At 43.6% G+C, this 15,000-nt stretch overlaps 2 protein-coding genes across 12 annotated transcripts in view; both read right to left on the bottom strand.

Moving 5' to 3' along the window:
* Positions 1–7,520, bottom strand: part of LOC139160299 (N-glycosylase/DNA lyase-like) — a 21,069-nt gene extending 13,549 nt beyond the window's left edge. For all 3 annotated transcript variants that reach the window (XM_070738018.1, XM_070738020.1, XM_070738019.1), the window contains exons 1-3: positions 7,237–7,520; positions 2,814–3,181; positions 1–24 (exon numbers count right to left, since the gene is read on the bottom strand). The exon at positions 1–24 is cut by the window's left edge and continues 156 nt beyond it. In XM_070738018.1, coding sequence (XP_070594119.1) covers positions 1–24; positions 2,814–3,181; positions 7,237–7,457 — 613 coding nt within the window. In that variant the 5' untranslated portion in view covers positions 7,458–7,520. The remainder of the gene's footprint in view (positions 25–2,813; positions 3,182–7,236) is intronic.
* A 3,905-nt stretch (positions 7,521–11,425) lies between these two features.
* The window catches only part of BRPF1 (bromodomain and PHD finger containing 1), a 58,426-nt gene continuing 54,851 nt past the window's right edge, over positions 11,426–15,000 (bottom strand). For all 9 annotated transcript variants that reach the window (XM_070738011.1, XM_070738012.1, XM_070738008.1 and 6 more), the window contains 2 exons: positions 12,932–13,086; positions 11,426–12,298 (listed from right to left, as the gene is read on the bottom strand). In XM_070738011.1, the coding sequence (XP_070594112.1) occupies positions 12,115–12,298; positions 12,932–13,086 (339 nt within the window). In that variant the 3' untranslated portion in view covers positions 11,426–12,114. The remainder of the gene's footprint in view (positions 12,299–12,931; positions 13,087–15,000) is intronic.

Here is a 15,000-nt window from a genome sequence, read left to right as displayed (position 1 = left end):
GGTCCTGCCGCAGCACCCGGACGCCTGGGGAAGAAACATAGAAACATAGAAGATTGATGGTAGAAAAAGACCTCATGGTCCATCTAGTCTGCCCTGATACTATTTCCTTATTTTATCTTAGGATGGATATATGTTTATCCCAGGCATGTTTAAATTCAGTTACTGTGGATTTACCAAACATGTCTGCTGGAAATTAGTTCCAAGTATCTACTACTCTTTCAGTAAAATAATATTTTCTCGCATTGCTTCTGATCTTTCCACCAACTAACCTCAGATTGTGCCCCTGTGTTCTTGTGTTTACTTTCCTATTAAAAACACTTCCCTCCTGAACCTTATTAAACCCTTTAACATATTTAAATGTTTCGATCATGCCCGCCCCCCTTTTCCTTTTGTCCTCCAGACTATACAGATTGAGTTCATGAAGTCTTTCCTGATACGTTTTATGCTTAAGACCTTCCACCATTCTTGCAGCCCGTCTTTGGACCCATTCAATTTTGTCAATATCTTTTTATAGGTGAGGTCTCCAGAACTGAACACAGTATTCCAAATGTGGTCTCACCTGCACTCTATATAGCGGGATCACATTCTCCCTCTTCCTGCTTGTTATACCTCTAGCTATGCAGCCAAGCATCCTACTTGCTTTTCCTACCGCCCGACCACACTGCTCACCCATTTTGAGACTGTCAGAAATCACTACCCCTAAATCCTTCTCTTCTGATGTTTTTGCTAACACAGAACTGCCAATACAATACTCAGGTTGAGGATTCCTTTTCCCCAAGTGCATTATTTTACATTTGGAAACATTAAACTGCAGTTTCCATTGCTTTGACCACTTATCTAGTAAAGCTAAATCATTTGCCATATTACAGACGTCTCCAGGAATATCAACCCTACTGCACACTTTAGAGTCATCGGCAAACAGAAAGATTCACTCAAGACTTTTTCCACCATCCTTTTTCTATCTTTCCTATCACTAGTCACGTACTTTAAGCTAAGCAATTCAGTTTTCCTCAGTGCTGAATTATTCTGGTTTCTGACTTCTGGATTTTCATGGTACTAGATGTAAGCAGAGAGAGATCCCTGGGCAAGAAAGCCTCACCAATAAAGGAGAATATTTGTAGCTCTGGATTAAAATGAGGGGATGCTTGATGCTTCCTGAGCTTGGTTTTTTATTTTATCTATTTGCATCTATAGGTTGCCCTTCTCCAATGGACTCAGGGCGGCTAGTTAACATCATCAGGGCAGCATTTTATTATCCGCAGAGAAGGTAATAAAATGTCAGTAAGGAAACAAACTCGGCTCAGAGAATACTAAGGACCCTTCAAGAAAGACCTCATTTTGCGGTCATTTGTCCGTCCGTTTTCAAATCTCCCCCTGCCAGACAAGAACAGTGTGTGTTCCCTAAAATGCATAAAAATAAAGACATTTAAGAATTCAAATTCTGCACTCTTTAGATAAGACACACCTTTACTGCTGGTCAGTTACTCTCAACCCAATAAAACATAGAAACATAGAAACATAGAAGTCTGACGGCAGAAAAAGACCTCATGGTCCATCTAGTCTGCCCTTATACTATTTTCTGTATTTTATCTTAGGATGGATCTATGTTTAGATAAAATACAGAAAATAGTATAAGGGCAGACTAGATGGACTATGAGGTCTTTTTCTGCCGTCAGTCTTCTATGTTTCTATGTTTTATTGGGTTGAGAGTAATTGACCAGCGGTAAAGGTGTGTCTTATCTAAACAACACTTTTTCAGACGTATATTTTTCAGACTATAAAATGCACCGATGTATAAAACGCACCAAAATTTAAAAGAGGTAAGAAAAAAAAAGTTTCTGTCCTCCCCAGGCTCCCAGGAGCACTCTGCAAGCCTCCCAAACCCTCTGTGCACCCTGCTTTTTGCAAAAATGTGGTCGTTTTTGCCTTCCCCCAGCCCCCAGGAGCACTCTGCAAACCTCCCAAACCCTCTGCGCACCCCATTTTTTGCAAAAACGGACCCATTTTTCACCCTTTTTTATGAATACAGGCCATGCAGAGGATTTGGGAAGCCAACAGAGTGCTCCTAGGGGCTGAGAGAAGACAAAAATGCCTCCGTTTTTGTGAAAAAAGGCCCGTTTTCCACCCATTTTTTGCCAAAATTTGCAGAAGGTTTGGGAAGCCTGCAAAGTGCTCCTTGGGGCTGGAGGAAGGCAAAAACACCCCATTTTTTGCCCTGTATTTTTTACAAAAACGGGAGTGTTTTTGCCTTCCTCCAGCCCCAGGGACACTCTGCAGACCTCCCAAACCCTCTGTGCAGCCCTTTTTTGCAAGAATCAAGCCCATTATTTTTGCAAAAATTGGACATATAGGTGGGGTTTCAGGCGGCCAAAAATGGCTATATTCGGTGTATAAGACTCACTGACATTTCCACCCTCTTTAAGTGGAGGGAAAAGGTGCATCTTATACACCAAAAAATACGGTCGTCAGATTCTTAAGTAGAAAAGTTTGTAAGAAAAAGCAATTTTTTCCCATAGGAATCAATGTAAAAGCAAATAATGTGTGTGATTGGGGAAACCACAGGGAGGGTGGAGGCCCTGTTTCCTCCCAGGAGATTCCTAGAGAGGCCCCACGGAGGCTTCTCCCTGCCTCTTCTGGTTACAGTTTTGGAAGCTCGGGTTTGTAAGTGGAAAATGGCTCTTGAGAAGAGGCAAAAAAATCTTGAACACCCGGTTCTTATTTAGAAAATTTTGTAGGTAGAGGCATTCTTAGGTAGAGGAACCACTGTATTTTTATTGCTGCAGCACATCATTCTCTAGTGCTAGTTTGCCTACCTGGGAATTTAACACCTATTTCCCGGAAATGCGAATCAACGTAAGACCAACCCTGGTATAATGCAGATACGTTTACATGTAGCTGGAAATAATCCTGGAGGATCTGAGAAGGAGTCAACCCGTCTGTTCCCCGAGCCAAAGGCAAAAGGACGCCTGAACGCTCACTCGTCCCGGGACGATTCGGTTCTGGCTGGGTTTGCTTCCTGCTCTTCTTCAGGGGAGGTTCAGTGAGGCCTTCTTCCTCTCGGCCGCCATCTTCCTTTTCCTCTTCATGCAAGGTGTACCAGAGATGTTCCTCAGACTGAGTGAGAGTCCAGACTCGTCCGGCCAACACGCCAGTCCAGTAGCCAGGGCTGGTTTCAGACCACCTGAGGGGATCACAGGCTTGGTTAAGCAGCAGAAACAGCCAACAGGATCTCCTAAAAAGGCCATTCTCGAAACAGGTCATTCTCGACGGACATCACTTCATTCAGTTACAACGAAATTAATAAAAGGGGATTATGACCTTTTTCACACATTCATTCATTTAATAAATCTGTATGCCGCCCACTCCCTGTTCAGCCGGCGTGTCCCAACCACCCGTAATTACAGGGTAATTGGTCCAAAAAGACACACACCACATGATAGAAGGAAAACCAAGTCTTTATCAACAGAAAAGCAGAAAAAAAACTTTTTAAATGTCAAAGGGATTTTCTGGTACACACAAGGCACAGGTTAAATGCAATCCAATTTCTCACCCAGTAACTGGGAAATTGAATCCAGTTCCAAAGTCCAGAAAGTCCACACACAATCTTGAACAGAGAAACAGCAAAACCACGATCTTGACGAAACTATGAATCAGATAAACTTCCACGAGGCTAAATCAGCACGCTGCTCTTTTTATCTGTAGCACTAATAACAGCAGCCCCACCCAACCACAGGTGGCCTCACTTATCTCCTGTAATAATCCTTTAGTTGTTCTCTCCTATGCATCACTCTACGCATGTGTGGGTCTGTCGTACGTTCTTGTTCAGAATCCAGGGATGATAAGGATGATTGATCTCCTCCTGGGCTGTCTACCAAACTCCCCTCTTCCCTGCTACTCACGCTTCCTTCGTCAGAGGAGCCTTCGTCGGGAGATTCTATCGGGAGCAAAACAGGCCTGTGGCATGTGGATGTTTCCCCCACATCCACCTCCACATTCCTTGGGGGAAGAGTTGGGCCAGAGCCAACCACAACACTCCCGAAGGACTGTTGAAGTATCCCCATGGTCACAGGATCAAGATACACCCATATATCATCATCACTCTGTGAGCTGCATTGGCTACCGATAAGTCTCGAAACGCAATTTAAAGCATTGGCTAGCCCCTTTAAAGCCCTACATGACTTAGGACCAGTTAATTTACAGGCCCGTCTCCTGCATCACGTATTCCAGCGGCCAGTTAGTCGGTCTTCTCCAGATCCTGTCAGCCAAGAAATGTCACCTGGCGGGGCCTAGGAGAAGGGCCTTCTCTGTGGCAGCTCTGGTCCTTTGGAACCAATCCCCCTGGAGATTCATACTGCCCCCACCATCCTGGCCTTTAGAAAGGTTTTAAAAACATACCTTTGCCAGAAGGTCTGGGGCCATTGAGCGTGAACATTCTGCTCGGGCAGATATTATGATTGTGACAGGGGTTTTAGAATTTGGGGTTTTACGGTTATGATTATAATTTTTGTATTGACTTTTATCTTGTAAGCTGCCCCTGAGTCCCCTGGAGAAGGGCGGTTTAGAAATTTGATTGATTATATAAAATAAAATAAAATAAAATAATAATAATAAAATAAAATAATAAAGTAAAGTAAAGTAAAGTAAATAAATCTAAATAAATAAATAAATCTAAATAAATCTAAATAAATAAATAAATATAAATAAATAAATAAATAAATAAATAAATAAATAAATAAATAAATAAAGTAAGTTCTTGGCAACAGACTCATGATGGCTAGGCTGCCAAGGGTTAGGGCGTCTATACTGGTAAGTGCTATTTGTTGAATCCTCAACGTATGGTCGTGCCAAATCCTCGGTTTAAGACTGCTCCTGTCCTCGACTCACGACCGGACCGGCTGCTGCTACAACCTGATTGGTTGAAGCGCAGGCAGCCTGAGCGCGGGAGAATAAACATTTCCTTTTTTAAAAAAATAAATTTTATTTACATATATAAACAATACAAACATACACACACAACTAAAACTCACAATAAACACCAGGCGGGTGTGCGACAAGTCTGTATAGCAATATTAACTATGTACATTCTCTACTGCCTATGTTAAATAGCAATTAATAATTAATAATAAGCAAAACATAAATAGAAAAAAGATAATAATCCTAACTAATATAGATATCTTACTCTCCTTGATACATTACACTTTGTCACCAGGTAATTTTCTTTTGTACTTTAACAATTTAGACGGTATGGCCTTTTTTCAAACCAACGATAGAATAAATCCCAGCAGTTATAAAATGAAGATTCTTCTTTATTTTTTAATTCTAATGCTAGCTTAACCATTTCTGCACAGTATGTAATTTTCTCCAGAATCTGCTCTTCCTGTGGGATTCCTTCGTTCTTCCATATTTGTGCGTAAGCTGAGAATAAACATTTCTAATTGGTTCAGGGTTTGACAGCTTCCCTATAAAAGAGAACCAAGGATTGCCCAGTTCAATCTTGAGCTACATATATTTATCTATTCTATTCTTTTTATATTATATATTATACACTGCTCAAAAAAATAAAGGGAACACTTAAACAACACAATATAACTCCAAGTCAATCAAACTTCTGTGAAATCAAACTATCCACTTAGGAAGCAACACTGATTGACAATCAATTTCACATGCTGTTGTGCGCATTCAACTTTGTACAGAACAAAGTATTCAATGAGAATATTTCATTCATTCTGATCTAGGATGTGTTATTTGAGGGTTCCCTTTATTTTTTCTGAGCCGTATATATTATACATTATATATATTATTTGTTTGTTTCTGTCTTTGTTTGTTTGTGACATTTATATGTCATCCAATTCCAATAGGATTCTGGTTGGCTCACAATAATCACATATATTCCCTTCCACTGCAGCCATCCCTCTCAGGTTCTCTCTCAATACAATAGAAGCAGGAAGAGAATTCAGGGAGCCGTGCCCAGGGAGAAGGATTTGCAGCTCAAGGCTTCGGCTCCATGAAAGCCAAGGAGATTAACATGCATAAAACAAGGAGTTGAAGAGGACCTAGTGGATTCCACTGATCAATTTTGCGTAGAAGAATTACAAGGGCGTTTTTACATATTGTGGCTGGGGGGGAGGGAGTGTTAGGGAGAAAAGAGGCAGCACCATTAGCAAAAGTGGTATTTTGCAAAGTGGTATTTTGCTCCCTCCCCTCCATTAAAAAAACCCAACAACCTAAGGAGTGCCACCCCCCCTTTTTTTTGCAAAAAAAATGGATGGATTTTTGATCCTTCTTACAAGTGGTAACGTGAAAGGAATCCCTGCGGATTTTACTTGGCTAAACCTTACCATATACAAACAAACAAACAAATTAGATAGATAGATAGATAGATAGATAGATAGATAGATAGATAGATAGATAGATAGATAGATAGATAGATAGATAGATAGATAGATATGGAGATGGAGATAGATTAGTTAGTTAGTTTGTTTATTTGTTAATTATTTTATTCAACTTCTATGCCGCCCAATAGGACTAAGGGCGGCTTACAACAATATAAACATTACAAAGACAAATTTAAAAAGTCAAATGAACAACTAAACTATAAAATCTTAATTAAAAACCACAATCCCATTAACATGCATACATAACATTCATACAAACAGAAGGGGGCGGTGCTCGTCTTCCTTTCTCTTACAAATGGGGGCACAATAATAATAATAATGATAATAATAATCAAAAGGATTGGTGGTTGCGGGTGATGGGAAAAGCCTGCAGGAGTATTGCAATTATTATTATTTCATTATTTATCTGGACTTATATCCCACCCCACTCCCAGTGGACTCTGGGCGGCTTACAACCAAATACACATAAAATATAATATAAAAGCATCTAAAAACAGAATATTTGCATCATTACGAAGAGAGCCTGCCCCCCCCCCCAATGTCTATTCTTTCTAGCGGCGAGTCTTTTCTGCATGCATTGAAAAGCTCCCTTTATCACCGGGGCCCTCCATTGCACCCCAAAGCTGCACAATCTTGGGGCGTAGCCGGGGGGAAGAAAGGCAGCAAACTCAAAAATGACTACGGACGAGAAGCCGCCCAATGGGCGACGGCGATGCAAAGAAAGAAAGAAGGAAAAGAAAGAAAGAAAAAAAGGGCCAAGGGGCAAATTCAAGGAGGGGAAAGCTTTTGGGGGGGAAAGGGTTGCAGTTCCTGGCTGGGAGCCGCCAGGGGGCGCACTAACCGAAAGGTCTGCCCGCCACAGAGTACCAGGTCGAGGCGGAGTTCGGTGCGCGGGCAAGGCAGGGAGCGCCAGGGAGTCGCTCGAGGCAGCTGGGTCGGCCGGGGGTTCATGGTGCGCCTTCTGCCGTCGCTGTCCTTAGGGAGGAGGCGAGGATGAGCGCGCTCCGGCCGCACCAGTTGGGCGCACCAACCCCGTACCTCCCGAGTCCGTACAATCACCATAGAGAACGGCCCCTGGATTTAGAGGAGGGGCCGCGCAGGGGTAGAGCGGGGCAACCGCTTTCCGCTCTAGGCTGAGAGAAGGAGGGTCTTTGTGATCTGTTTGGGCGGAAGCCCGGGTCTTTGGGCACAGGACAAATGCGTCCTGTCCGCCGGTTAAGGCTGGATAGAGGCGTTGAAAAGGGTCTTTTGTACGTTACAAGACGGAAGTGGCCCCTTCAGGGGAGAACGGAAATTGAGCTACCATTACCTGGGCTGGTAAAATCAGGATAATCAGTACAGTGGTAGCATTAATATTCCTTGAAGTGGGTACTTTTTGCTATAATAGTTCCAGACAGAAAACTACTACTACTACTATCATAGTTCCCTCTAAGCTGAGCAGTGAGCAATCGCTCACTTAAAAATCATCATCAACTCAGAGTTTTCCAAACCTGCCCAGAAGCCGAGAGGGAAGGAGAGAGAGAGGAAGAGAGAGAAACAGATAGAAAAAAGAGAGGAAGGAAAAGAGAAAGAAAAAGAATGGGAGTAAGGAAGAGAGAAAGAAAATCAATCTAGTTTGAAACTAGCTCAACTATTTAAGTGGCATTTTGATATTGATAGAGTTGCCCTATTATGAGCTCACTGTTATAGACACAGTACAGTATTTTATTTTGAAATTCTCTGAGGCAAAACAGGGTGGGTTTTTTATTTGTTTGTTTGTTTGTTTATTTATTTATTATTTCTGTGCCGCCAAGTCCCAAAGGGACTGCCACTCAGACACTATACTTTTCCGCCCCCCCCCCCAAAAAAAAATTAGAGGGAACACTGACTGCTATTCCATTATTGTTTTATTTCAACATACATACAAGGTGTCAGAATGTTACATTTAAATATATTACATGGTTAAATAAAATTCAGGAGGGAACTGTTTTTAATAGGAAAGTGAACACAAGAACAAGGGGGCACAATTTGAGGTTATTTGTGTTCTGCCGGTGTGAAGCAATGGGAGAAAATACTATTTTACTGAAAGTGTAGTAGATGCTTGGAATAAACTTCTAGCAGATGTGGTTGGTAAATCCCCAGTAACTGAATTTAAACATGCCTGGGATAAATCCATCCTAAAATAAAATACAGGAAATAGTATAAGGGCTGGATGAACCATGAAGTCTTTTTCTGCCGTCAATCTTCTATGTTTCTTTGTTACAAAACACTGTTACTTCTTTTTTAGAAACTGCAGAATTAAGATTATAATTTAATAATCCCGCAATATAAGAATTCGTAGATCACCAAGAGCTATATCACGAAAGATGAACAAGGTAGAATAAAGACTTCAAAAATGTGATGGTGGCTTATCATTCTACAAACATTCTTGGACATGTTCATGAATCTGCTTCAGGACTAGAACCTATTAAATTAATCTCACATTTGGAGAACAAATAGCATTATTTTATTCACAAAAACAGTAATATACAGCAAACGAGATTTATATGCTGGATTTCGTATTGCAATATCACAAGTCGAACACTTCCCAATTGTCTAGGACTGACAGATGTATTTTCGTATGATGCACGCAAGTACGGTGGCCTTTTGCAACTGACAGATCATGATTTTGTCAATGTTTATTGTTTTCAAATGCTGGGTGAGGTCTTTTGGCACAGCACCCAGCATGCCAACCTATACTGGTTTATGCCACAGTTGTTAAGTTCGATTTTAAGATCTTGATATCGGCTAAGTTTTTCTTGTTTTTCATCATTTCGACTTTCACCTGGTATGGCGACATCAATGATCTACACTTTTTTCTTTTCCACAATTGTGAGGTTAGGTGTATTGTCTTGTCAGTTTGAATTCGAAAATCCCAAAGTATTTTGGCATGTTTGTTTTCAACTACTTTTTCAGGTTTATTATTTATCATCATCATCATCACAATCTCTTATTCATGAAACATAAAAGTCAACTGAACATTTTAAAAAGTGTCACAAATACCACTGACTAGTGTTAACCGATCAATGCGGGGTCATCTGCAAACTACAGTAGTTTAACAAATGGATAGTTAGAGATGCAGTCATTGGTATAGAGAGAAAAGTGGAGAGAGCACACAGCCTTGCGGGGGATTGTGCCAATTGTATAGGTGGTATCTGATGCAATTCTGCTTAGCTTCACCTGCTGCTTCCTGTTTGTTTATGATCCACTTACAAATGTGTTTAGGTACCGCTAGCTGGTTCAGCTTAGTTGGAAGAGTGTCTGGAATAATGGCATTAAATGCTGAACTTAAGTCTACAAAGAGGACCCTTGTGTAGGTCTTTGGACATTTAAGATGCTGTATGATGTAGTGTAGAGCCATATTAACAGCCCTCTGACTGATATGATATGATCAATCCTGTAATGGCTTTGCTGGCTGAGGAACTCTGGGAGTTGAAGTCCATAAGTCTGGTTGGATACCCTGGTTTAGATCATTTTCTAAAGACTCTTTGGGGGTGGGAAGGAAATTAAAGCTTTCTTCTAAAATACAACAAATAAAGTGACTGCAATAGAAAGAAGGGTAGGTGCAATATCTAAATATTGGATGAAATGAATAGATTTGACAATAATCCCTCCAAAACAATTAATTAGAAGCTACAGTATTTCTTTAAAAATACCATATACATATTTAGCACTACTGGTCTAAACTGTGTCTTTATGAATAATCTGAAAACCAAGTTCTGCTACTAAAATTTTCAAGGTCTAACTCTGCCATCTGTCTGGGTGGGAAAAGCTTCCAGAATAATTTGCTGGTGTTCCTTTTCAGCCCTTTGAAGGAAAAAATGAAGTTTGAGTGCAGTAAACTAAAATGCAAGAAATAATGAAAAAAAATTCCTCACCCAATTTTTCTACAAAGCCAATCCCCATTATCGTTTCTAGGTATGAAATCTTACATATACTGTTAATGTTCTATGAACAGTGGTGATGCCAATCCTAATAACAGGGTAGTAAAGATAGCTTGATGATTAATTGGCTTAGGACCAGATTATTTATGGGACCGTCTTCTGCCTCATATGTCCCAGCAACCAATTAGGTCACACAGAGTTGGCCTACCCAGAGTCCCGTCGGCCAAACAATGCCGGCTGGTGGGACTATGGAGGAGAGCCTTCTCTGTTGCGACCCCAGTGCTCTGGAACCAATCCCCCCCCCCAGAGATTGGTACCACCCACACTCTCCTTGCCTTCTGAAAAACCTGGGGCCGCTGAGCAATTGCTCTCCGCTTGTAGGTATGGGTGATGACTATGTGTTATTTTATCTGGCTTTAATCTTTCTATCTGTTCTTATTTTATGTATTGGGGCATTTATGTATTGGTAGCCGCCCCGAGTCTGCGGAGAGGGGCGGCATACAAATCTAAATAAACATAAACATTTTAATTTTTGTCATGATTTTACTGTTGTAAGCCGCTCTGACCCTGCTAGGGCGGCCTAAGAAAGGAAGGAAGGAAGGAAAAAGGAAGGAAGGAAAGAAGGAAGAAAAAAGGAAAGAAGGAAGGAAGGAAGGAAAAGGAAGGAAGAAAAAAGGAAAGAAGGAAGGAAGGAAAAAGGAAAGAAGGAAGGAATGAAGGAAGAAGAAAGGAAGGAAGAAAAAAGGAAAGAAGGAAAAGGAAGGAAAGAAGGAAGAAAAAAGGAAGGAAAGAAGGAAGAAAAAAGGAAGGAAGGAAAGAAGGAAGGAAAAGGAAGGAAGGAAGGAAGGAAGGAAGGAAAAGGAAGGAAGAAAAAAGGAAAGCAGGAAGGAAGAAAAAATGAAAGAAGGAAGGAAGGAAGGAAAAGGAAGGAAAGAAGGAAGGAAAGAAGGAAGAAAAAAGGAAGGAAAAGGAAGGAAAGAAGGAAGAAAAAAGAAAGGGAGGCAGGCAGGCAGGCATTGAAGCCAAGCAAAAGAGCCAGCATATCTTCTCCTGAGAACAGAACAGCCCATAAATTCCATTATCCTTTCAGTAAACAGGATTTTTTTTAAAAAAAAGCAAGGAGCCCACTTGGTTCCAAAAGAGCCATTTTATTTTCTAAGAATCAATAGAGATCTTTTTTTTTCTCCAAAATAAATACAAGTACAAATGCCCACCCGGCTGCAGCAGAAAGAGCCGGGTTTCTACAAGGTGTGGGGAGGGGGCGGGGACAGGAGGCCGAGGGAGATTCCAAAAAAGCTAATAGTATCAAAATGTGCAAGTGAGAAGACGACGGCGGCCCCTGCTCTGCAGAGTGTCGGAAGGGCTGGGCCGAGGAAAGGCTGATGGATCTGGACAGGTGCTATGATGCAGGGAAACGGGGGTGGGGGTGGGGGGCAGACTCTGTATGTTGGGTGGTACGGAGCAGCCCATAATAATTTACATTCTCCCACTATTATACAGTATCTTACAAAAGTCTGAAGACCCCCAGAGAGTTAGGGGTGCTGCGTAGGCAGCTGGGTATTGCTCGTGCAGCTGGTTCAGGGGGCGATTCCAGGCATGGGACAAGGAAGGGCAGGCTGGCACAAGAGGTAGGCTTTGCCCACGCGGAGGGCGCGGTGCTCTGCGGGTGTGCCCAGCACACTGGAGGAGCGGTCGGGTGCCCTGTGCGTGTCCCTGCAGCAGCCAGGCTTCCCAAGGCTGGAGCTCCCGGCTCCCTTCTCCCGTACAGTCCGGCTGCACTGAGTGAGCACCCAGGTAGGCGGGAGCCCCTCGGAGGGTCAGTCGCTCTCGCTGGAGTCGCTGGTCTGCTCGCCTTGCACCTTGTTCCGGTGCTGCATGGCTCGGTGGTAGGCGATCTGGACAGACTTGCGGATGTTGGACTTGCGGCCTTCCAGCATCTTCTCCTTATCCAGGTCCTGGTTGACGCCGAGCGGCACGAGTTTGGTGCGGGGCAGCCATTGCCTGAAGGGATGGAAATGGGCATGAAAGGTCACTAGGGCAGAGGATGTGCGTGCTAGCATATGTGCACAAACCCACAACTATTCCTCCTGCCCCACACGCATGCACACCCTCTGCCCACCATCCGCCCCCGCACGTGAAGCCTGGGATGGTGGAAAAAAACACCCAATGGGCAAACCGGAAGATCGGAAAAATGGACTTCCTGTTTGCCTGTTGTGCTGTTTTTTACACTCTGGGCCTTCCGGAAGTGCGAAAAACAGCACCATGGGCAAGCAGGCAGTCTGTTTTTCTGAACTTCCGGTTTGCCCGTTGGGTGATTTTTCACACTCCAGAGGGCGAAACGGCCTTCTCCAAGGCCGAAAATCAGCTGGCCAGCACGCACATATGTGCTAGAGCTGACATAGGGCAACGCCTCGTGTGCCCTCTGATATGGCTCCGCTTGCCACCTGTAGCACGCGTGTCATAGGTTCGCCATCATGGCACTAGAGCTTGGTTCTCTGCCAAAACAAGAGGGCTATTCTGCCCCCCTTGCTCCCGCTCTTCCTCTCAATGAATTCAGTTCCCCCAGCCTCAGTGGAGCTCTGTCCCTTCCTTGTAGCTTTTGGTACCTGGGAACAGGTGAACTTCTGCCCTTACCAAGTGCGTTTGTTGTCGAAGAAGAGGACCAGGTAGAGATGCTCACGTGCTTCCTGAGTCATTTGCTCTCCCAGCTTCAGTACCTCCAAGGGGGGCACAGGAATGGGGACACCGTGGTGGAACATCCCTTCCCGGGGCATCTTCGGATCAATGATCTACCAAGAGCAGGAGGGAAAAAGATCAGGCATTGGGGTGGGGGAGCCATCTCTACGACGTGTGGTTAAGAAGAGGTTTGCAGAAAAGCAGATAAAAAGGAAACAGATCCAGATTATATGTACAGTGGTGCCTCTACCTAAGAATCCTCTAGATAAGAACCGGGTGTTCAAGACTTTTTTACCTCTTCTCAAGAACTATTTTCCACTTACAAACCTGAGCCTGCGAAACTTTAACCGGAAAAGGCAGGGAGAAAGAAGCCTCCATGGGGCCTCTCTAGGAATCTCCTGGGAGGAAATAGGGCTGGAAAAGGCAGGGAGAAGCCTCTGTGGGGCCTCTCTAGGAATCTCCTGGGAGGAAACAGGGCCGGAAAAGGCAGGGGGAAGCCTCTGTGGGGCCTCTCTAGGAATCTCCTGGGAGGAAACAGGGCCGGAAAAGGCAGGGAGAAGCCTCTGTGGGGCCTCTCTAGGAATCTCCTGGGAGGAAACAGGGCCAGAAAAGGTGGGGAGAAGCCTCTATGGGGCCTCTCTAGGAATCTCCTGGGAGGAAACAGGGCCGGAAAAGGCATAGAGAAGCCTCTGTGGGGCCTCTCTATGAATCTCCTGGGAGGAAACAGAGCGGGAAAGGTGGGGAGAAGCCTCCGTGGGGCCTCTCTAGGAATCTCCTGGGAGGAAACAGGGCCGGAAAAGGCATAGAGAAGCCTCTGTGGGGCCTCTCTATGAATCTCCTGGGAGGAAACAGAGCGGGAAAGATGGGGAGAAGCCTCCGTGGGGCCTCTCTAGGAATCGCCTGGGAGGAAACGGCCAGAAAAGGTGGGGAGAAGCCTCTGTAGGGCCTCTCTAGGAATCTCCTGGGACGAAACATGGCTGGAAAAGGCAGGGAGAAGCTTCTGTGGGGCCTCTCTAGGAATCTCCTGGGAGGAAACAGGGCCTCCACTCTCCCTGTGGTTTCCCCAATCGCACACATTATTTACTTTTACATTGATTCCTATGGGAAAAATTGCTTCTTACAAACTTTTCTACTTAAGAATCTGGTCACAAAACGAATTAAGTTTGTTCCTACAGCAAAGGATTGGGAATGAATGTGGCATCGTAGATAGAAAGTCATTGTGGAAACACTCCACTATGAACTCCAATTTGATCAGAGTTCACGAAGTAGTCTTTGGCTGTTACTTACAGAAAATGGGTCTCCTAAACTCTTAACTTTCAGAGATTTCTTCTTCTACACAAACAAATTTCTCATTTCTTATCACCTTTCCCCAGTCTAATTCAGATACACTAGTTCCCATCGCCTCCAGCTGACATAATGATGGGAATTGTAATTGCAGAAGGGAAAAAAAAATCAAATCTTTAGGGAGACTGCTGTGTGTGTGGAAACGTGCCAAGAATTCTGCAATACTGCAGTGACAAGCCTCAGATTTTGTGCGTAGGAAAAAATAATTGCCATCCTGCTGCTTCTATTAGGATTGTCCTTAGGCTAGGAGGTTCTGAGCTATGCAAGATATATTGTTCATATGAACATTGCAAATGCACTGTTCAGCAAGGACGGTATGGAATGGTTTTCGGCAGGGCCAAATCCACAGAATAATGTTTTTCAACCTTGGCAACTTGAAGATCCCAGCGACCGATAAGGTCCCACAGAGTTGGCCTTCTCCAGGTCCCGTCGACTAAACAATGTTGTTTGGCAGGCCCCAGGGGAAGAGCCTTCTCTGTGGCGGCCCTGGCCCTCTGGAACCAACTCCCCCCGGAGATTAGAACTGCCCCCACCCTTCCTGTCTTTCGTAAACTATTTAAGACTCACTTATACCGCCAGGCATGGGGGAGTTGAGACACTTTTCCCCCAGGCTTTTTTATACTTTGTTTTATGTTTGGTATGGATGTTGCTGTTTGGTTTTTAAGTAATGATAGGGTTTTATA

This window comes from Erythrolamprus reginae, chromosome 2, assembly GCF_031021105.1.
Source record: "Erythrolamprus reginae isolate rEryReg1 chromosome 2, rEryReg1.hap1, whole genome shotgun sequence".
Lineage (NCBI taxonomy): Eukaryota > Metazoa > Chordata > Lepidosauria > Squamata > Dipsadidae > Erythrolamprus > Erythrolamprus reginae.
Note: the sequence above shows the minus strand (reverse complement) of the source record. Positions and strands in the feature narration are given on the sequence as shown.